Consider the following 24,631-nt stretch of genomic DNA (forward strand, 5'->3'; position numbering starts at 1 on the left):
GTGCGACAAGAGTTTAAACACGGCCACATGGTTCCGGTTCATTGGACCAGCTGGAGATCGGCTTGCCGACAACACTCGCATTCCTTTAACCTTACAGTGTTCAACTGCTGGACCACTTTACTTGGCGGCAGAACATCCCGACGACCCTGATCCCACTGTTAAATCCCAATGCAACGTCTCAGCATCTGGTAACGCTTATGATCTGTGTGCAAGTTACGGTACAACAGACTGCGATGTCAAGTTGAAGATTGATATCCACCAGTGCTGTGTTCCCGGTGAAACGTTCTTTGTGTACAAGTTGAAGAAACCTATAGATGAATGTCCATTGGCTTTGTGCGGTGCAGGTCAGTCTTCTATACATACTTGCATTATCAGATTTTAATACTTAGATTAAAGCCATACAAATGGAGGTTCATGTTGACGAGTATGTTTGATATAAGAGTGTTAGATAAATCTGTCCTACTTAGTGCCATCGTTGTTTTGGTAGAAAGTTGTGTAATTTGATATTTATTTGTAATTTAGAGAAGTTTCGCAAACGACGAAGTGCGAAGGACAATTCACACATTTCGAAACAATGCAAGTACCAATCAAGTCCGTGTTAATAATTATTCATACATTATTTGATGAAGCAATCCGAATCTTTTCGACTTAGAATACAAAAGCGAATAGCCGAGAAGGAATTCAAAATTTTAACATATGAAACGGCATTATATCTTGTAAATATGAATGAAAACAAAAAACGGTTCCTATAATTTTGTTGATATATAACAGAAACTACTTCTAAAAATGCATCGCAGGCCCGTGGCAGAGTGTTCGGAGGTTTTGAAAGAACATTTTTTCATCTATACCTCCAATCACCATCCACACCTTGTTCAAAATTATCGAGCGGATATTGAATGTAATGTGATGACAAACTGTAGTGTTGCGTTCTCAATCTCAGTAACCGCTTAAGCTTCTGTCAAAAAATAAATAAATGAATATATATATATATATATATATATATATATATATATATATATATATATATATATATATATATACACACACTGGACAATAGAAGTGTCACCCCTACTGAACCAATACTATGCGGGAGATAAATGACTGTGGAATGATATGCTCCTGGTATCATTTTATTAACATCAAATTTCACAAAAAAATCACAAAATGAGAACAAAATATACATTCTACCAAAATATGCAGTTTCAAGTCCAAAATTAGTACTTAGTGGCATAGCCACGTGACCTAATAATAGGTGCCAGTCTACGAGGCAAGGATTCATATAATTATCTGTTGCGTTTCAGGGTTTATGCTGGCCCAAGCATGAAACACTGAATATAACAGAGTTTCTCTGCTGGTAAGACGGGCATTTGTCAGAAGTTTTGACATATCATTCCACACATTTTCTATTATTTTTGCATCCGGACTGTGGGCAGGTCACATCACCCTGCGAATGTCCTGTTGGCCAAACCAATCATTTACTGCTCTGGGCCTGTGACAAGGAGCATTGTCATCCTGGTGAACAAATGGATAATTCCTGTTACCAAACATGTAAGTAATAGATGGTAGCAAGCCTGACTCCAAAACATCGATATATTTCTAGTGATTCATGTTTCCATCAACCACTATCAATTCGCCCACGCCATGGATGCTGATTCAGCCCCACACCATGATAAATATGCTGCTCCGGGTTTGAAAATTCAGTGCATGGGGTGCAAATACTTTACCAGCAGTTCGACAGCATCGTACCCGTCTGTCATCAGAGGTCAGACCAAAGCGACACTCATAAGAAAAAAAATATATAGGACCAATTGTCATGGACGGTCCATTTCCAGATCCTATTGACCCTAGTTCACTCTACGTTGCCTGTTTTGTAACGATATAAGAGGTTTTAGTCTTGCTACCCTGCTGTACACTCTATGAGCATGTAACCGACGCCTAGCAATTTTCACAGACCCATTCTTATGTGTGAAATTGTTCCACTGTGTTGTCAACTGACAAGCAGTGTCGAACTTTGACAACCTGGACATCAAAATCAGTCGTCGGTCTTCACGGCCAGTAGTTTTTCTTGGACGACCCATCAGAGGCAATTTGTCTCTTGATCCAGTGTTTTTTATACCGAGACCAGACCCTCTGCACGGTTCTGACTGACGATTCAATTGTATCGATATTCTGACATTGCTTATATTCCGCCTCTTCAGGTTAATAACTTGACACCTATAACCGTTATATAATTGCCTGTATCTTGCCATATTGGAGGAAGACAGGAATAACATTTGTTGTACATGTACAAGACCAACAATACAATTCCATAGTATAGCGGTTTTATACTCATTAGTCACATTATAAGTAGACCAGGCATAATAACTACCCAAGATTTGCCTACTTTGATTACTCTGATTTGGGGGGTGACACTTCTATTGTCCAGTGTGTGTAGAGAGTTTTACAACCGTAGATGAGTTAGAGTTTAGCTTGAAGTTTGTACAAGAAGATTTTTAGTTGGGAGGAAGACATAAAGAGAAACAAAATTTACAACTGATGGTGGTAACATTTTTATTCATTTTATATCTCCGATTGTGATTCGAAATAAAAACTATAACACCGGCGGCAAGCAGTTAAATTAAGAAACACAACAGTAGTTCTCAATTCATAGTTTGCACATCGTCGTTTGCAAAATCTCCCTAATGCATTTTTTCCCTGATTGTTATGAAATCGGCGATCACGCCACCAGTCAGTTAAATCAAAGAGAAGAACATAATCGATGCTTATGATATAATAATGTATTTTGTTATTATAGGAAAAAAGCAGCCTTTGTGTCCGATTGGGACTATTCCAGATGGATCCAAATGCATCTGTATGTATTGTAATTTCTAGTTTGGAAAGTACTACAAAGTAAATACTAATAATATTTGGCTCTCATGGCCTCTGGACATGTGAGGGTTAATAGCAGAAGTTTGAAGTTGCATTTTTGTGCCATTTTCAAACGTCAATTTCATGCTGACGTATGATTGAAACAAACAAAGCCTAGGTCACATTTGCCATACTATAGGCGTTTCTTTCTCTTTCAGTATTATGTCATTGCAGGATATTGACTGTGATGGTCATTCACAAGTCCCTTTCTTTTGATGATCTCAGAATTGTTACACGTACTGGACACACCCATATATAGACCTAAACTCTTGGCATAGCCGACACGTGGTCTTTCTCTGCATCTCTATCCTTTTATTTCCCCTAAGACTGCTAAATACTCAAAATCTCCTTTCCTCATCGCGTGTCAAAAAAGGACTTCTTTATTTGTTGCTGATATGTTCTCTCCACGATATGCTTACAGCATCCTTCTCACGCGCGACAACTGCACTGGGATTGAAACTCAGACATGAGCTTAAAGTAGGCCTACAACAACTGTCTTTATACTTCCGAAAATGAATTTTTTATGATTGCTATAGCCCCTGTTAAGTTTTGCATACAAGAGACTACTTTTGTGAATGTTGTATTAAACTGACCAAGAGTAAAATAATGTATCTCAAAGTCAAATGTGCATCTTGATCGAGTAACTTGCGAGACTTTTCGAGACGTTGTGCCATTTGCCGGCCGTGCATGGAGCTGGAAGCTAACAAATTTGGAACTTAAAAAAAAGAAAGAAAAAGAAAATATTTTTGATATGTTTTTACCTAAAACGCTACTGAAATGTGTCATCTGAGCACACTCATATTATATATGTTTTTTTACCGCAAATTAAAAAATACATCGAACTCTTTTTAATGACATGCATGTAAAAGTCACAATCTTTTATTTATGTAACACAGGTACAGTCTACCTTTGAGTAAAACTAAAATTAATTAACTTAGGCGTAGCTTTTTTTCTTTGCCGCCTTTGTAAATCACCACCTTTTGCAACGGCTGATAATGGTCAAAGTTGTGTCATCCCGCTGCCTTGACTTATCTCTGTTTTTGGTTGTTAATGGTAGGCCTACTGGTCCAGAGAAGGGAAATGACTCATCCATGGAAACCAACATAATCACATTCGTGTATTCGTCGCACACATTTGACCTACATGTATATACTTATGACAAAACAAAATTTATTTATAATAAACATGTTGTAATAGCCTTTAATTGGTTTGAAAATGAAAGTGAATGGAATGAAATTGATTTAGTTTTATAGTTGCTATTCAGATAAAAGTTAAGGTAATCTGAAATTCAATTTACAACATTAAATTACAGGTACTGTATGGCGCATGGTTTGCTATCATAGGTGTTGCAGTTATGACTGTAGCCACCGGAAAGAGATTAAATATATAAACTGTATATTTTTTAATGTATTTCTACAAGAAAACAGGTTAAATCGCAGTAACTAGAAGCTGGTGACCGTGCTGACGTATTTTGTTAAAAGACAAACCATGATATTATAACGACTGCATTGCTCTGCGTATTTCCTACAAATGAATATTATGAAGTTAAGCATGCAAATAGGTCTAGGGATTTCATGTGCTCGTGATTATCGTTATCAGTACTAACTCATTGTACACTTTTTAGTCTAGTTTTAAGTTAGCTCTTCATTTCAGCACGTTTTCCGACCATGTTAGACGCACCTAGGATAACGGGACCTCACATTGACGGGAATAACTTTACTTTCAAATGTGAAATAAAACCAGATGTAAATAAAGATACCATCACAAAAGCAAACTATGAAGTACAGTTCTTGTTTGATGGTTCCTATGCAACTAATGCTGTGGATCCTGCCAACCATACGAATGGATTCAAGGCGACACTGAATCAGATGGACATTGAAGGAAAACTGGGAAAACGCGTATGTTTAAATTATTATGGACATACTTAAGTTTAAAGCAGCACTTCATATTGCTTGGACTGCAAACTAGTACATGTAATTATGTAGATCTTTTGGTCCATTTGTTCCCAAACGTATGAGCACAAGTGTTCGATATATATATATATATATATATATATATATAAAGATTGTCAAATATGAATTATCAAGAATTCCACTGCATGTGAGCATTTCCATGTAAATCTATCTGATATGTCTGTTCTAAAATAACAAGTTAGTTTAAATATTTTAGATAACATGCAGAGCACAAGGTTTCTGGAAGAAAAAACCTCCCGGGGGCGGTTATATGCACAGCAGTAACTGGTACTGGGCCGGAATTCAAGTAAGATTTGTTTAATGCTTATGTTACATCACATAGAAATGGTAAGCAAATCTTCATTCCATGGACCTTAAATATCTGCAAACATATCTACTGAGGAATCATAAAAGAATTCACTTTCCTTCTTGTAATTTTAAAGGCCTACCAAGTACTAGAAAATGGAACCAGGACCCGGGTTTGGGCTATACACTTGGACAAAGAACGCCCGGCACCGTTTGAAATCGAGCTGCATTCCACTCTGCCAATATTATTTGGGTCACACAGAGACTCCGTCGTTCAAGCATTCATTAACCGACATTTGCCGCCCCCTCAGCCGCCGAAGTTACAAGTAGCTATAGAGACAAGAATCAATGATTTTTCCGTAAGAGGTGGTTCAGACACGGCAACCTGTTCTGTCAGTCTTTTTGAAGGAGATTGGAATAAGGCTCAAGCCGGTGCAACTGTTTCAAACACCACGCTCAAAGTAGTCCCCATAATCGACAAGCTGCATGATAAAAAAAGGAACTCGAGGAAACGGTATCTTTCCTTGCGAACCGACAACTTTGGATTTGCATCAATTTGGAAAAATTATCGCATAGCTGATATCCCGGTATGTTTACTGTTGATTATTTTATTTATTTATTTACATAAATACAGTATCTCAGAAAAGTTTTTTTTTCGCCCGTCTTCAGCCAAAATTGTTCGTTTCTGATTGTTTATAGAATTCAGCTCGTTCAGATTGTCATTACTATTTTAATATCATTACCCATTGTGCACCTTATATTTGTTTTTTTATGCAAGCGAGAGTAGTTGAGTATTCTCAATATCTGAAATCATGCCCTTAATCACTCTGTGCCTGTTTTAATCCTTATCTTCATTATTCCCCCTCTCTCAGACCATCAGTGTTTTATGTATATTACAACATTACAACATTCAAAATATATTGTGATAGGTATATATTGCGGACCACAACCCAAAAAGTTGCATCTCATGGGGAGATCCACATATTATCACTTATGACAATTATGAGTAAGTACAAAGATCCATGTACATTAAAGTGAAATGTGTTAGACAAAGCAATATATGGAATAACAAAAATGATGATTTTAAAATGTATACGGCACTAAAAGAGAAAATGACATATGTTATGTAAAATATTTCTCAACCCAGCATGTAAAGTAGATATATAAAATTGTATCAAACGGTTAACTTTTAACTGTATGAGAATATTCATAGTTTGGCTTAGTGTGTCAAGATCATGGCCTAGAATGCTGCATTGTAACATTACTCTTTCCAGGGATCTCCATTTATTTGAAAAAGGAGAATACATAATGACAAAGTTAGTGACTAATTTCCTGTTTTTTGAGGTATTTGTGATTTCTTACAGTATGTATCTAAACGTTTTAAATATTCGTGAACTTATGTTATTACAATTCGTCGTCAACAAGGAACAATGCGCATTCGCCCCTCATATAATTTGGTAGCAGGTGGATGCGTTTTATTTATAACAGAGGGCATGGTCGAAAAGAGATCGCAATACGTTCGCACAATTGGGAGAACCGACCATCTCATATCTCTAAAGGCTTATGGCGACTAAGACAGATTATTTTCAGTTTTAATGACGCTGTTACTAAGTCTAATGTAGCCTCATCTTGAAATCATACTGATTACACCTTTTTAATATTGACTAAGAGTTATTTTAAAACTTAAGATGGTTCAAGCCCAATAAGCTAACAAGTATCAGCAGATCTAAAATACCAATCTGCGTCACAAAGCTAAGAGGTGCGACAAAACAGGAGTAAGACATTTGGCAGTTATATTCAAATCATCCTGCAATACATATGATGCATTTATTTATACTGAATACATATAATCCTTGTTGTGATGGTGATATTTCAATAAAGTGATCGTTTTAGCCTTCTCACTGCATCGTAGGTAAGGGCAAGGACTTGGCACTGTAACTTCCCAAACCGCGTAACCTGCAACTGCGCAGTGGCCGCCAGAGAAGGAAACGACATATTCATTGTGGACAAGTGTAACAGCCATGGTATACCACGTGTGTGGTACCGGACACCTGTATGCGGAGAGATGTGCCCCATGCCTGGGAACTACATAAGGACATTTAAAAATGGAAATAAGTACAAGGTGCGTATAAAGTGGCTAATATATATATATATATATATATATATATATATATATATATATATATATATATATATAAAACAGAGCTATTATCAATGGGTAGAGAGGTAAAACACAATTCAGTTTCGTTAAAAATATGTCGATTATACACACATTTTTTTTATATTTTAAATCCCTTCATGCTTTCAATTGATTATTGTACCACCAGCGTAGGCGCTGGCGATACACATGGTTTTAGTCCCGACCCGTATGTTCCGCCGGCTCCGCCGGCTCCTGCGGCTCCGCCGCCAAGTCACCGTTACCGCTTCTCCTCCTAGACTACTAAGGCCTACGAACCCATCTCTTGGATTTAGGTCACCTATAATCTCAACTCGTTCCATGTAAAATTTGGGCTTTGTCGGTGCTGGGGTCTAGGTGCGACACTCATTGCAATGCACCCTTGTCCAAAAATGGCAAAATTAAATGCTAATTATCTACCCTATGAAAGGAATTATGGGAAAAATTCCTACAGACAGCTATCCGAAAGTCATATGTCGAGATTTCAAGTGTGCCCTTGGATTTGACCTTTGACCTTTATTTCAAGGTCAAACGGGCCAAAATTTTCAAAAAAAAGGGAATATTTTACGAAAAAAAAATTATTTGCGCTGATATTCAGAAACTACACAGACTTAACCAATAATATTGTTAGAAAGTGTTACCCTTTGGGTCATCTTTCATCTCCGTGAATTTGGGGTCAATCGGTGCATTTTCACGGGAGTAGCAGCCACAAGATACCGAAACTGAAAACTGTCTCTAATTCGGGAACCGTTAATGCTAGAGACCCATTCTTTTTTGCATTTTGTAGAGCGTGTAAAGCCCAACACTGAAAGTGGTCTCCGTTTTTTTGCATTCCATACGGTTTTCGAGTTATACTGTTTCAAAAAGTACATTGTGGTGGTGAAAGCAAAATGTGCAATACGGTAATGGATAATAAATTTTGAACTCCGGGAAAGTAAAACATAAGGCTCGGCGAGGCAGACAACTTCTGGTCAAAAATGACATTATTTCATGAAATTTGAACATCTGGAACTTCTGAGCACCTCCCATTTCAAGAATTTCAACCGAAATGACCTATTCTTTATTTTAATTAATTTTTTTCTGAAGATATCTCCAAAACTGGCAAAGAAATGCCCATAGTTACTTCTGAACTTGAATAGGAAGTCATATACTGGCAATCTAACTGTGACCTTAACATTGACCTTTGACCTACTTTTCACCCTAAACTGAACTTTGCAAATTTCCGTTCCCTTTTATCTCCAAAATTGGCAGAGATAGGCCATAGTTACTATAGAACTTGAATAGGAAGTCATACACTGGCAAATAAAGAGTGGCCTTGAAATTGACCTTTGACCTACTTTTTATTAGGAACTGAACTTTGCTAATTTCTTTCCCTTTTAACTCCAAACCTGGCAGAGATAGGTCCATAGTTACTATTGAACTTGAATAGGAAGTCATATACTGGTAATCTTACTGTAACCTTGAAATTGACCTTTGACCTACTTTACACCATAAAGTTACTTTGCAACTTTTTTAATGCTTATACTTTCAAAACTGGCAAAGATACGTCCATAGTTACTATTGAATTTGAATAGAAAGTCATTAGAGGCCATTTACTGTGACCATAAAATTGACCTTTGACCTACTTTTCACCATGAACTGAACTTTGCAAATTTTCATTCCCTTAAATCTCTAAAACTGGCAGAGATAGGCCCATAGTTACTATTGAACTTGAATAGGAAGTCATATACTGGCAATATAAATGTGACCTTGAATTTGACCTTTGACCTACTTTTCATCATGAATTGAACTTTGCAAAATTTGGTTTCCTTTTATCTCCAAATCTTGCAGAGATAGGCCCCTGGTTACTATTGAATTTGAATAGAAAGTCATATACTGGCAATTTACTGTGACCTTAAAATTGACCTTTGGCCTACCTTTGACCATGAACTGAACTTTGCAAATTTTAATTCCCTTTTATCTCTAAAACTGGCAGAGATAGGCCCATAGTTACTATTGTATATGAATAGGAAGTCATATACTGGCAATCTAACTGTGACCTTAAAATTGACATTTGACCTACTTTTCACCATGAACTGAACTTTGCAAATTTTCATTCCCTTTTATCCCTAAAACTGGTAGAGATAGGTCCATAGTTACTACTGAACTTGAATAGGAAGTCTTACACTGTCAATCTAAGTGTGACCTTGAATTTGACATTTGACCTACTTTTCATCATGAATTGAACTTTGCAAAATTTGGTTTCCTTTTATCTCCAAATCTGGCAGAGATAGGCCCATGGTTACTATTGAATTTGAATAGAAAGTCGTATACTGGCAATCTAAGTGTGACCTTAAAATTGACCTTTGACCTGTTTTTACCATGAACTGAACTTTGCAAATTTTCATTCCCTTTTATCTCTAAAACTGGTATAGATAGGTCCATAGTTACTATTGAACTTGAATAGGAACTGTGACCTTGAAATTTACCTTTGACCTACTTTTTTATGATGAACTGCTTTTTGCATGTTTTCTGGCCTTTAAATCTGCAAAATTGGCAAAGAAATGCCCATGGTTACTATTGAACTTGAATAGAAATTCATATACTATGATATTGAAATTGACCTTTGACCTACTTTTTTACCATGAACTTTGTCCCTGATATCTTCAAAACTAGCAGAGATGTGCCCGGTGTTGCCGCTAGGTTTTCTCATTTGTCAGCATATATGCACCACTGACAATACATATCAAGGAAAACGAATAGGCTTTTTGTCTAGAAAATCACAGGAGTGATCAATCGTAGGAAAATGCAGGTCAATTCGAAAATCTGTTTGATTATACCATTTTTAGTTATTATTATTATTATTATTATTATTATTATTATTATTATTGTTTTTTTTTTTTTTTTTTTTTTTTTTGCATATTTTGAGAACTCTTGTTGATTGTATTTTTTAGAGCTTGTCAAGCACAAGACTGGTGGTGTCCCTTTTTTTGGGAGGGGGGTTCCATACGAATGCGTTTACTCCAGCTGGTGGTACAATATTCGGAGGCGGTATCACCTCTCTGATCCTCTAGTATTTATTTTTAGATTCAGTTTAACTCGGGTGCCTCCGTGACATTGAGCGATTTGAAACATGCCATGAGGGTAGATATTGAATTACCAGTGTATTTCAAGTATCAGGGAATGACGGGATTGTGTGGAAATTATGACGGCAATATGACCAATGATGTCGAGGACCATAACCATGAACCTTATAATAGTCCATTTCTAGAGAGATATAGGTTTGTCTGTTTACATGTCTACTTATCATTTTCATTACCATTGGGTTTGTCTGTAAGTCAGTGTTTGTGCATCTATCTATTCATTCTCTGTGTCATATTGGAATTTGCCATATACCTTAGCAATCATGATTTAGTCTTTCTTTACCAGGATTAAAAGAGAGAACGAAAGTTTATTTGAACCAATGTATGCCCCGGCAGCAATATCATCAAACGAAGATACGTTCCACGAGACGCAGCGGCGGTATTGCCATTGCCAAATAGTCGACGAGAAAACCAACGTCATTTTTTGCAATGCCACTTCGCAAATTGAAGATCCAACAAATATCACAGGTACCGTTGATATCGGTCCTATTTTGAGAAAACAGATTTTGGACAAGATAAGGCAAAAGCGATCAGCGCCCGATTCAATTTTTTCAGACGATGTTTTTGTGGCCTATGAGACGGATTACGACATGTCTGAAATCACTCCCGTAGAACTACAAGTCAATTTGTCACAAGGAATGGGAAGACAAGATGCTGAAAATTACTGTTCCGGAGTATTGAGAAATTCAACCATTTATAACATGTGTCTAAATCTTGACACCTTCTCCATGAATGCGACCTTGTCTGGCTGCGTAGCCGACCTGCAGGTAGATAACATAACAATGTTGGATCAGAAAATATAATAATTTATTTTTTACTTAATGAAACATATAAATCCTATTAAGGGTATATCCACTACATTATTTTATGTTTAATGATCAAATCCTTGACCTATGTAAGATGAAACCCTGAAGACTTTAAATGGCCATGTTTTCGTTGAACAGGTCTTTATTTAAGCCTTAATGAAAGCAGAAAATTTACCTACGATAGATACTCCAAAATGGTGGTTTTATTTCCATTTCTCGTTACGTATGGCGCAATTGAGAACTTCTTGTACAGGTACTGTTTTGCTATAAATTTCTGTATCGGGCAAGGAGAGTAGTTGGGTGTTAAATGTTTTTTGTAAGGGCACAACATATCCTAATTCATATTCAGAAGAGTGATGAATATGTTATTTAAAAAGGTATAACGATTTGCTCAAATGTTTATTCAATGTTTCAGATTACAGGTGATAAAAGTTTTGCTATGAGTTCGAGACAGTCCATGGAGGAAACGTGCATAGAAGAGGCAAACAAAATAGCCCCACCTCCGACACCAGAAGAACTCTGGGATCCTTTTGCTACAACGCCAGCAACACCGGGTAATTCAACAGATGGGTACTGGAAATCTACAACAGCAGCCTACAGTCCAACTCCGAAGGGTCCGTCTTTAACCGAGCTCATAAAGTCTCAAGCCTGTCCTTCAAGCTGTAGTGGCAACGGAGATTGCATTTCTGGAACCTGCACGTGCTACCTTGGCTACACTTCTTTGGACTGCTCCATTCCAATCAACAAAGCGCCTGAGATCCTTGAATTGAGCGGTGATGGTCTCTGCGACGTAGACGTCCGTCCGTGTCTCAAGACGCATCTTTTTGCCGAGCCGATTTATGATTCCACCAATTTTACATGTAGAGTGAGCAAAGTGAAGGTAAAGCTTTAATACCCTTTTGTAAGTAGCTACAAAAGTTTTTAACAGTTGAGTGATCTATTTTACATTATCTGCACGGCGACAGTAAGCATATCGACCGAGGGACCGAGTTGCAAGTTGAACATTCTACTCCTCATAAAGTAAGTTCTAGTTATTCACCAATATGGATTAAGAAGGTTGACCTGTTCATTACGGTTTTCAAAATGCACACATAAACTTAATGAAGGTGCAGCATTTTTTGTTAATCACATGTCAAACGAAACTGCCAAATAAGTAAGTTGGATAAGTTCAAACCAAGCCTAAAATATCTCCTATATTACTCTTAGCAAATTTGTAAACTTTTGGCATTTAAAGGTGGACGTGAAAAAGGGAGTCAGAAGCACTGTGTGGTTTGAAACCGTACGGACACGCGCCGAATTGATTTCATTCGCTGAGATGATCTGCCATCTTCCCCGAGAGCCTATCATTCCACCAACCAAGGATATCGCTCCAGTAGGGAACCCAGTGCAGGGATTACTGGTGTCAGTGAGCAATGACGGGAAAAAGTTCTCAGAAGAAGTACCGCTGACAATTTACGATTCTGTCTGCATTGAATGTTCGAAGACAAACTCTAAGAATATAACCGAAGAACCAGTTTGTACGAGAAAGGTATTGGCATCCACTGGACCTTATGCATGAAAGTCACTAGTCACTGTTATTTGAAAGACGGGCTCTATTTATGTTTCACAGCGACTTCTAGATAATAAAATATGATTAAAAAGAAAAAAAGCTATTTTATGAAATGTTTGCACGCTCTCTCGAGGTCATGTATTCTGTAAATAACAGTAAGTCTCCTTTGCTGCACAACTGTCTTAAGTTTAACGCTAAATAATAACGATATCAGGCAAATGTATATCTACAAAACATTTAAAAGAAGTATTAAGAGGGGTTTATTTTAAACCGACGCATTAATGCCTTTGTCTTACACAGCCTGGAACCTGCCTTATCAATGGGTATTGTTACGCTGATGGTGACCCTAATCCTGCCCGACCTCTATGTCAGTTCTGTGACGTCAGGACATCTGAGGACCATTTCACCAATGTAACAGGTAAGAATAAATGTCATTTTCACATGTTCTGGTATGAAACAGCATATTTTATTAGATGTGAGATGACCTTAAGGTTATTATAATGTTTTTTTTGTTTGTAAGTGTCTATTTTGGGTTGCGTTGCAAAATAGATGTGCTATGAACCGCAGCTAGCTCATTCAGTAGTTGTTAAACGCCAACTGTGGAACTTCCATTATAGCTTTCTAAATATCCCAGTTAATGATGCTGTAGAAACATTTAAAATAAAAATTCTGTTACTTTGTAACTGATTTTCAAGACTGCCGCGTATAATTATTTAATGTAGTTGGTAAAGCTAGCATACAGGTATTTCACGTTGCTTTTAAGAAATTCATATTACGATGTTATTTCCAACTGTTTTACTTCTGTTTGATTTCAGTAACGACCCAATGTGACAAGTGCCTCGGGTTCCCCTGTTTCTGTGACGGTAAAGGATGGCAGTGTCAATGTGGGGCAGGCTACACCATCGACAGTAAAACCCTGGGTTGCGTTGGTAAGTAAATCCATTGGGATCCATTTGCTATTCTATAGGGACAATAGTGTCTATACCTGTAATATTGCAAACATGATTTTTGTCTCATTAATGTTATTTGACCATAAGCAAAAATGTGTGGATGCGAAGCTTTGATTTTTTCTTTACAATGGATCAATTGCACGTTAATATTGATATTAATTGCATATTTATTAAACATGAAATACTTAAAACTATAATTGTTAAAATAAAAATAAATAAAACATAGGAGTGACATATTTAATGTAGGTTATCTAGGGTTGAATTGTCTCCTATAATGTGGACAATGGTGCTTTCTAATGTAACTTTTCCTTTACGATTATATACTAGATGTGGATGAATGCAAAGCTTCAGACCCGTGTCCTCCGAATTCCGTCTGTAACAACACCATAGGGAGTTTCGAGTGTCTGTGCGAGTCCGGCTTCAAGAAGTCCGTTTATGGAGCCTGTGTCGGTAAATACACATTATTTTAAGTTTTGAAGTACATTGGAATGATTCCCTGATTAAGTATTTAATTTCAGAATTGGTGTGAGATCTCACTTGGTATATCCTTTATTATATTGGTCATAAGAAGAGTATTAAATTCCGAGGAATTTCTATGGTCCTATATTAACATGATGATAATATGATTAGCCTAACGTGTTGCTAAAGTATGCTTTAGAAAATGTGGGTTTAATGTACAAATGCCTTTTATCTTTATATATCATTTATTCATGGGCAGTCGAGTGGTGCATTCTACGTACAGCAGTGATTAGGGAATGTTTAGATTCTGTTTCATTAACATTTCTACTATTCCAGACGTAAACGAGTGCACCGATCCAGGAGTGTGTCCAGGTCAACACTGTGTTAACTTGGAGGGTTCCTTCCGGTGCCAAGACTGTCCCATTGGGTACTCTTCTCCTGGCTGCAAGGGTGACGTATTTTATTATTAACTTCTCTAATTACCTTTTCGTTTGAGGACGGTATTTCAATTGCAAAATGGTCATTAACTTGATATAGCTATGACCTTCTGTCTTATATACCGTGTATCTTCATATATGTGCCAAAGATCCATGGTTTTTAGGCCACATATCCACATGCTGTACATATCAAACAAAGCTTCATTATCTGCAATGCATAAGTAATTTTTGTTCGAATGATAAAATGAAAAATGATATGAGAAAAAATATATTTTACGCGACAAGGTCGTTATTTTTTATTGTAATTTTATTCAACCATTTGTTGCAAAATCTCCTAATCTGTGGAATTTTTTAATTCTTCACCTCCTGATTCTTAAATATATTTTAAATTGCTATTTACTTGTACGTTCTTCAGATATTGACGAATGTCAAGATTCGACACAATATCCATGTAATCCGTACGACGTTTGCCTAAACACAGACGGGAGCTACAAATGCATTCGTAAGTTGAAATGCAGGATTCACACGTCCGCAACCTACATAAGGCTTTATATATCTTTTTTGAACAATTTTTTGACATTTGATGTGTTCAAGGATGGTAGGTTAAGATATTTGTTTTAAAAAAGTTCAACTTTTTTTCTCTAAACACGAAAGATCTGAATTATTTGTATATTGAATATATATTGCATGTGTTATTGATGGATTGGGTAAAGTAATAATTTAAACCAATTTAGTATCTTATAGTTGTATGATTTTGAACTTTTCTATTCAGATCGTGACTGCCCACCGCAGTTCCAGAAAGTGGGAACAAAGTGCATTTACATTTCGTCGGCCAAGGCGAATTTCCAGGATGCCAATGCCAAGTGTCGTGATCTCGGCAAAGGATTTGGCCACCTTACTATTATAGAAGACAAGCTTCTGTATAAGAGATTGACCAACCAGATGGCTTTGGAACTAAATTATTGGATAGGTAAGTGCAACACTGATTTTCATAACTTACAGCCGTAAATAAAATTGGGTTTGAATGTTTTAAAGTTTGACAAATAATATTAGTCGACATATCGGATGGAATGATGTCAAAATGAGTCTTATAAACTATGTGCACGGTTTCTGTACAGTATGCTTTTTTGTTTCGTTTAGGAATCCGCAGTGAAGCCGACGGTTCACTGAAGTACGTAGACGGTAGACCAATGCAAACCAACGCCTACAATGAATGGGAAACTTCCCCTAAGGCTAATCCCAGCATGCAGTGCGCAATGATGTCCGGCCCAAAGGACTTTGTGTGGATCATGCGCAACTGCGATGAATCGTTGCCCTTTGCTTGTGAGGCACCAATGAAGAACAACCAACCTTTGATTGGTTAAACTGGACATCTCAATCGTAGATTTTTGGCGCAAAATGTATTTTACTTGATTACAATAAATTCTGCGTAGGCCCTACTTCTCGAAAAAGACAATCGTGGCTTATAGCCAAAACTTTTAAGCTTAAGTGTGGAATAGACGTTCCGTGTGGCATGTGAATCTGTACATAACGTGAGAGCTGTGATTCAGTATTTCTGAAAATATTGAGTGTCTCCAATTTAAATCGAAACACGGCCATGGTTTCACCTGATGTTTTGGTGTGTAATATCTTTTTCAGAGATACTGCTCAGAGCACGCTCTTCAGCTTTGTTCACTTTGCTATTATGACGACACCACAATCACGTAACTGACATATGGTGTAACTGTATGCCACCATGCACGTAGTACTTCAGAATTTCTTTTCACGTATATTCAAGTGAAATCCTGTTTTTTCCACAACACAAAAGACGGAAAGCCATTCCGTTTACGTTTTTGACAGAAAAAAACATCTTAACCACTTTAAAATTACAAACATCTGTTTCAGAACAACATATGTAATGGTAGGAAGAAAAGAGATGCATTCTAATGTATTGGTTTTACTTTCAGCACTATCTCTGTATATTTGAAATCACGAGATCACTACTCTTTTCCTCCTAGAAATCAAATATGTATACGTTCTTGGATAAGTACAGCTACATGAATTTTATGAAAGAAAGCATATATACTCACATACATACAGACACAATTGTAAGAACGCTACATAAAAATACATACGTTTGCCTTTTATTTTATTTTAGATGTGTAACTGTTTAATATTGTGTATTATTCAACTTAAAGCATCAGCTTTCGAATCAAAGTGAATAAAATGGCTTTTAGCAGCATTCCGTGCGTTAATGTTATACTTATGGCAACAAAGTCGACTCTCACTCCACAGAAATACAGTGTTTATCATGATATATGCATACCACATTGACACAAAAATGAATTTATGTAAAAGAAAATAATAGTTATATTTTAACACGGAAATATTCACAAATATCCAGAACAACAACACTGGTCTGGTTGAATAAACTAAACCGTTCCCTTTGATAACGTACATACGAGATTGTACCATTTTTTGTATTTTAATATAAATAAAAAAGATACAGAAACCGGAAGAAAATCAATTTCTATAATATTATTTCTCTATTTTCTATAATTAAGCACATAGTGGTCTAACATTAAAGGGAATGTAAAACACTAGACGAGATTTATAACAAAACAAGTGGGGTGCCCATATAGAAAAAAAACGCCTTTTTTGTAGAGAAAAACGGGAAAATAAGGGAATATCTCCAGTGAGGTTGTGCCTTATTTATATCTTTTTGACAACTTAATTGGGCATTTAGCAAAAGGGAAAACCTCGCGTCATGTGACAAATCAGCTTCATAATCTTTTAGGACTATTAATTCTAGATAAATTCTTAACTGCCTACTGTGTGCCTCGATCAGTTTGATGATCAAGCTATCAATTTCATATATATATAATCTATACTTCAATTTGCTTTAAGTAGGTTTAAAGCATTTTTTTCAAATGATTTTACGGACGTTTTCTCAAATATCGATCCAGCAAATTACTGACTGTGCTCAAAAGAGTTTCTTAATGCAACACTCCCCCTTCATTATGCTTCACCAAAGTTGCAATCGGGAGATTTGTACTATTAACATCATTACATCTTCTGGTCTGAGTTTATCGTACGTATAGTTTTTATTTACTTCGACTAAGCGGACCTTCGGCTATGGTGAAATGCATCTTTATTTGAGGGATGCACGAAGAAATCCACTTCAGTACTAAGAAAAAATCTGCAGACGTTAAATGACTGACATCAAAGGAATTCCAGTTTAGTAAACTGTATCCCTCTTTATCATAGACGGCTTTGATTACAAGCCGAACATTAAATCACTCTGAGGGGATAAGTCAGATAAGAATAAAAGCAAAGTACACATTAGGTTGAAGGCCAACCCTGGCCAAGTCACGATAAGCGCCATAAAAACACGATCTTGACACCCCTGGGGTGAAATGTTATCTTTTTCGCAGTCAAGCGGTTGGTCGGTTTTATTTTTCTTCCTGCTTCACTTTTCAATACTCTTTCTTCGAAGCTATATTTAAAATGGGTTTCATTAAATCACTGCCATTTAAATTGAGTTCTATTAAACTGGTTCCATTTAAAATGAATTCTATTAAATCACGAGATCCAAATTAATCCCTGCCCATTGCTATGGAATGAGGTTTGGTCCTGATATTAAAATGGTAAGGTCGCAGGCTTTGCGATATATGTTGTAAAGAAGCGATTGGTCGGTTTTATTTTTCTTCCTGCTTTAAACATTTATCACAGTGACTTAATTAAATTATTTATTACTTAAAATGTCAAGATAAGATGTATTTATACTTTCTTCAAAAAGGATCACAGTTTATTGTCGTTGAAGTTCATATATGTTATAAACATCGCTTCTAGAGTGTTTAATCAGATATCGGTTGAGAGATAACCTAGCAATGTTTCTTGCACCGGTAACAGTGGCGTTTATGTTCGGAGTAATCCGTTTGCATTTGACCTGGGCTTCCCCATGCGATAAGTACACCGTCCTTCATAATGCAAATAGACATATAACACATAGAGCTACTTGGACTGAATCCCTTCACTGCGACTCCAGTTTAAGCACGACTGAATGGTATCGCTTCATGGGCCCAGCCGGCGACAGGCTGGCTGACAACACTAGCATTCCGGTGGCATTTGAGTGTGGAACTGTGGGGCCTATTTACCTGGCGTCAAGACATCCTCCTGATCCTGATCCGAGCAACAAATCTCAATGTAACGTCTCAGCACCTGGTAACACTTATAATCTGTGTGCACGTTACGGTAGATCCAACTGCGATGCCAAGTTCCAAATTGATATCCATCAGTGTTGTGCTCCCGGTGATACATTCTTTGTGTACAGATTGAAGACTCCTATTGCTGGATGTCCATTGGCGTTATGCGGGGCAGGTCAGTCTTCTTTTAAAACATTCTTATTCTTATTCATTCTAGACATTCATAGTATAATTGGTCAATGATTACATCTCAGCGTAATATCATCAGCGCATGGCCAGTTTTTCTTGAGGATGGCTCTTAAGTAGAGCCGAAAATTTTACGGTACGAAAATAATGGGATAAAAAAACTGTCTGTGGAATTTTGAATTCAACTATTCATTACTCATTTATGATCGACGAAGTTGGTTTTGAATATAGTAATATAATTTCAAGTATAATATATTACTTTTTATTTGACCCACTGCTCTTTTTCTCGGTTAACGTAATGATGCATGGCTTGGAAAGCGTTTAAATTATCGAAACATAATTTGATATTATGGTTTCTTCTTTTAGGAAGACAGCAGACTTTGTGTCCGATTGGGACTATTCCGATTGGACCTGCTTGCGTTCGTATGTATTGCAATTTTGCTTTATAATTACATACGCCGTGGGTAATTATGGTGCCTGACTTTAAGCTGCACAAAGTTTGGGTTAAAGTATATGTTTTCACGGGACTTCTACGTCAGATTATACTAGTAGATGAAGGATGACCCTAATTTATCTGTGTCTTTATCAGGTGGCTCTTATTGAAAATTATATATTTCAAGATATTAATTTTGAATCAGCCATATTCTTATAACAGTGACTTTGAATGGTTTAATGATTGTTTAAAGATAGTTTATGATATCTATTCACTTAGATATAACACCGTGTAGTTTTGAATAACTCCATCATTTCAGCACCTTTTCCGACCATATTAAACCAACCCAAAATAACAGGCCCTCACATTGACGGACAAGATTTCACTTTCAAATGTGAAGTAAAACCAGATGGGAATGTAAATAACATCCAAGAGGCAAACTATGATGTACAGTTCCTGTTTGATGGAGAAAACGAAACTAATGCTGTTGGTCCTGCCAACTATATGAATGGATTCAAGGCGGCGCTGAACCAGATGGACATCGCAGGAAAACTGGGAAAACGCGTATGTTTTAACATATGGGACACAAGAGACCCACACATACATGACCTAAAGTACACGAAATACTTTCAAAATATTACAATACATGGTGGAATAATATTTTGATAACTGTTATCATTTTTATTTTTCGTCAGCTTCAGAAAGACACTGTGCCAAATAAAAATCCGATACATTTCGCAACCCTCTGAGAAATTGTGCGATATAAAAGCCTATGTCTGCTCTTAAATAATCAGATATGTTTAAATCTTTGTAGATAACATGTAGGGCTCGAGGTTTCTGGACGGGAAAAAAACCCGGAGAGGGTTACAAATACAGCAGCAACTGGTACTGGGCTGGCATTCAAGTAGGTTTCCTTATCATTTCTCAGCACTCATAATACATATCCATGTGCATCGAATGTAAGCATAAAATGACAGTTTATTTTACTTCATTATGTTAAGCGTGGACAATATAACTAATTTCGTAATTTTGTCCATATGTAAAGTAAAAGCATTTTCAAATATATAAATTAAGTGAAATAAGAATTGTTTTTCTCTCTTATTTTGTAGGTTCGCCAAATAGAAAAAAATGGAAACAGAAAACAGGTGCTGGCAATACACTTGGTCGATTTCAAGAGGCCGATCTTATTGGAATTGCATTCCACTCTGCCGATACTATTTGGTTCCCACAAAGACTTTACCGTTAACTTTTTCACCAACAGATTTCTACCGCGTGCTCCAGTAAAGTTACAAGTGACAATGAAAACTAGAATCGAGGGTATTTCCGTAGCAGGGGGCTCAGGTGCTGAACGGTGTTCTGCCAGTTTTTTTGAGGGTGATTGGAATAAAACCCTTGATGGCGCGACCGTTTCAAGAACCACACTCACCGTAGTGTCCGAAGTTGACGACCAGTATGCTGTGCGAAGGAACTCGAGGAAGTGGTTTCTGTCATTGCAAACCAGCGACTATTTATTTCCATCAATTTGGAAAAAATATCGCATTGCTGATATTCCGGTATGTTTTTGAAAATATTTTTATGTGTATTTCACTTGAATCGCCTGCCTAGTAGGCAAACTTATCGCGCATTCGTACTTTTATTCGTATCCAGGCTAATAATTTAGTTTTCATTATAGTCAAATTAACTTTAGAATGTGACTGCACTGCTCCTTAATTTGGAGTGACATAATAATTTTGATTATAATATTTATTGTTTAACTCGTATTTTGCGTTTATTCACGAATGGTTGTTGAGTCCCAAATTAATGTTCAGTGCATTTTCAGTCCACATCTACTTGTAAACATTTCAGGGCATACTCTTAGGGACCATTCCAGTCCCTGTCGTACCAAATTTGGATTGATCTATCTTCAAGGGGATTCTCGCTATTAACAGGCGTAAGGTCTGTCACGCCAACTGAAACTGTTAGGGGGTAATTAATTATCGCTTAGCAGCCTCAGAAGGTGTGTCAGAACCGGACGCACGAATTTCAGGATCGTACGTCCCCTGCGATTTTTGGGTTTTGCGGAGGCCGTGGAGGTCGTACAGATAATAGACCAAGGTGAAAGTAAAGAACAAAAGTCTCAGACGTGGTGTAACTCGCATAACCGCACGCCTCGCATGAATGCGTTATAACCCTAATGGACCCGTGGTCTAAATAAGATAGATCCCTCGTCAGCAAGGGTTATGTGACATCCACTCGTGCTACGCACTCGTGTATGCCACATAACCCTCGCTGACTCGGGGTCTATCTATTACGAGGAAAGTCTGCCTTGCGAGTTGCAAGAGTCACATGATATGTCCTTTCAAGCAGAGACACTAATTGCAAGGAGCGATGGTCGTGTAAATTGCACTCATTCCTTGAGTTTGTATTGCTTCATGTGTACGTGGCACACACTCACCACTTACGAAGGGAATGCAACGCACGGCGAAGTAGTGCCCTTTTGCGTCAGTTTTGCTTCACACTTGCCTCACGCGTTTGTGGTGACGTACTGACGGCGTACGTCAGTTTTGTTTCATGTTCCCCTCTTCTTTCTTCTTCTTCCCATCTTTTTTCTACTATGTAAGCTTCTTTCTCTTGCCTTTTGGAGGCATATTAGAAACTAAATTGAGCAAAATTTGAAAACTTTGAAAATTGTTTTACACGTTGCAAAGTCGACGTTCATTGTAAAGACACGAGCGTGCGTCTTGAGCACACCTTTTATACACCAGGCGTGGGGTTGATGCAGTGTGCTCTCGACGTTGTTCGTTAATTGTGAGGGCTTGCGCCTTACTCAACACGCAAAGGGCACTTGCTCCTTCATTGCTTGCGACGTGCGTCTTGCAGAACGCGCGTATCTCTGGCTAACTACTGTACGTGTGAGGGGAGCAAGTTACGCTTGCCTCGCTGTTTGCAGATTATTCGTAGAATCTTTTGGACATGTCCAACAGCCTCCGCACGTGCTTACGGGCTATCTGCGAACTCGAAATTGCGTAAGAAGGACTTGCGTGGGACGTGAGATTCTGCGCAAAATTTGGACGCAAACAGCCCGTAAGAGCCCGTACGGCCGGTTGTGACCGAGGCTTAAGCTTGGACATGTCCAAAAGATTCTACGAATAGCCTGCGAACAGCGAGGCCGCAAGCGCAACTTGCTCCCCTCGCACGGAGTTAGCAAGAGAGACGCGCGTTGTGCAAGACGCACGTCGCAAGCAATGAAGGAGCAAGTGTCCTTTTCGTGTTGAGTAAGACGCAAGCCCTCACAAATAACGAACAAAGTCGAGAGCACACCGGTAATGCGTCGCACGTGCGTCACCCCTTCGCCTGGTGTATAAAAGGCGTGCTCACGACGCACGCTCGTGTCTTTACAGTGAACGTCGACTGTGTAACGTGTACAACATTTTTCAAAAGTTTCAAATTTTTGCTTAATTTAATTTCTAATATGCCTCCAAAAGGCAAGAGAGAGAAGCTTACATAGTAGAGAAAAGGGAGGAGGAAGAAGAAAGAAGAGGAGAACAGAAAGCAAAACGGACGTACGCCGTCAGTAGGCCAACGTCACCACAAACGTGTGAGGCAAGTGTGAAGCAAAAGTGACGCAAAAGGGCACTACTTTCGCCTTGCGTTGCATTCCCTTCGTAAGTGGTGAGTGTGTGCCACGTACACAGGAAGCAAGACAAACTCAAGAAATGAGTACAATTTCTACGGCCAACGCTCCTTGCAATTAGCGTCCCTGCTTGAAAGGACATCTCACGTGGCCCTTGTGACTCGCAAGGCAGACTTTCCTCTACCTCTACGACCTCCACGACCTCCGCAACACCCAAAAATCGCAGGGGACGTACGATCCTGAAATTCGTGCGTGCTGTTACCGAGGCTTTAAGCCGCTAAAATTAACTAGCACGAAACCCCTTGGAGATAGATAGATCCTGTTAGGTCGAGCTAGGTATGGGAACCCAGTCTTAGTGTCTGTCTCCACTCCTTTCTTTTATTTTGAAGTTGGCCCTCTCTTTGTAATCTCCCTCTGATTGTCTTTCTTGCTGAATATGAGGTGGCTTATTTTTACAAATAATTTTGATCTTTTGTACTGTGATCCATGAGCCAGACCCTGATTTTCGGCCATTGGTATTAAAAAAAGGAGAAATTCGGATAGTGATTTTTAGTAAGACCTATGTCTCTAGTGTCCAAATATGTACCCCGCCCACCAGCAGCAATTGCTTTTTCGGATTAGGATATAGGAAAGAAAATGCTTACTATACCAGTTTGGTAAAAAAGTATATATATCAAGGTATTACATATCATCATGGAGACAAGGGATGAGGCATTAAATTTCTTAAGTCATACATACATACCTATTAGGGTCATAGATAAAGGGCCAGATGTCACAAGAGGTCACATTTTATTTTTATTTTTTTGTAAATTGAACCAATAAGATTTTATTGTTTGAATAAAAGTTTTGATATGTGAGGAATGATTTGTTACCATGATTTGTGATTTAGTCTAATGCTTATGAAGAAAGATATTTAAAACACTTAAGGCTTAGACTAAAGCATGTTCACGATTCATTCACCATATAACATCTTTATTCATACAATGTTTTTTTTAAAACAATTTTGGCTTACATTTATGAAAAATCCATGAAACTTGATCTCTTCTGACCTTCGAGCCTTGAATGCTTGTCATGTATTCATGACTTATGAAATACATTTTCCCATCCATCGCCTCCATAATAATAATGTATAATTTCATTGATGTATATTTTACCATACTAAGGCCTACCCAACTGACAGACGCAGCACGGAAGGATCCAGAATTCACGCTACCGGTTTTCAAGTTGTGTATCAGTAGTGGCAGCCTCTTGACATGTGCGCTATCACACATATTTGAACATTAGAGACATAGTTCTTACTAAAAATCAGTCTGAGAATTCCTCCCTTTTTGATACCAACAAAGTATACTGCTCATGGCCGTCTAACATAAATCGTTATATATTTTTTTCATAGGTTTATATTGAAAACCACCGCAGAGTAGGGTGCAGGGAAAGGATTATAGCCTGAAAACCATGGTAAAATTTTGGGAAAATATGCACTTAAAAAGATTGGTTGGTACATAAAACTTCCAAGAATTCTTTATTTTTATTCTAATTTTCATGAGGAGGGGA

The 24,631-nt window shown here is 37.6% G+C and overlaps 1 protein-coding gene across 1 annotated transcript; it reads left to right on the forward strand.

Annotated features, from left to right (window-relative positions):
- Positions 1-6,445: 6,445 nt before the first annotated feature.
- On the forward strand, positions 6,446-16,847 carry LOC106166858 (von Willebrand factor D and EGF domain-containing protein-like). Its single transcript, XM_087018855.1, has 13 exons — positions 6,446-6,509; positions 7,078-7,287; positions 10,408-10,601; positions 10,750-11,230; positions 11,685-12,149; positions 12,504-12,797; positions 13,119-13,236; positions 13,634-13,747; positions 14,096-14,218; positions 14,564-14,677; positions 15,080-15,166; positions 15,437-15,634; positions 15,805-16,847. Exons 1-13 carry the CDS (start codon positions 6,474-6,476, stop codon positions 16,026-16,028), a joined length of 2,658 nt encoding a protein of 885 aa, XP_086874981.1. The 5' UTR covers positions 6,446-6,473; the 3' UTR covers positions 16,029-16,847.
- The last annotated feature ends 7,784 nt before the right edge of the window (positions 16,848-24,631 follow it).

The sequence above is a fragment of the Lingula anatina genome, chromosome 8 (assembly GCF_051362555.1).
Source record: "Lingula anatina isolate TDL-2025a chromosome 8, LinAna3.0, whole genome shotgun sequence".
NCBI lineage: Eukaryota > Metazoa > Brachiopoda > Lingulata > Lingulida > Lingulidae > Lingula > Lingula anatina.

Excerpts from the sequence above, each read along its gene's own strand:
- LOC106166858 (XM_087018855.1), top strand. The coding sequence starts at position 6,474 with ATGACAAAGTTAGTGACTAATTTCCTGTTTTTTGAG. Across the intron at positions 13,748-14,095 it reads TAAAACCCTGGGTTGCGTTG|ATGTGGATGAATGCAAAGCT; the intron begins GTAAGTAAATCC and ends ATTATATACTAG. Across the intron at positions 14,678-15,079 it reads CTCTTCTCCTGGCTGCAAGG|ATATTGACGAATGTCAAGAT; the intron begins GTGACGTATTTT and ends TACGTTCTTCAG.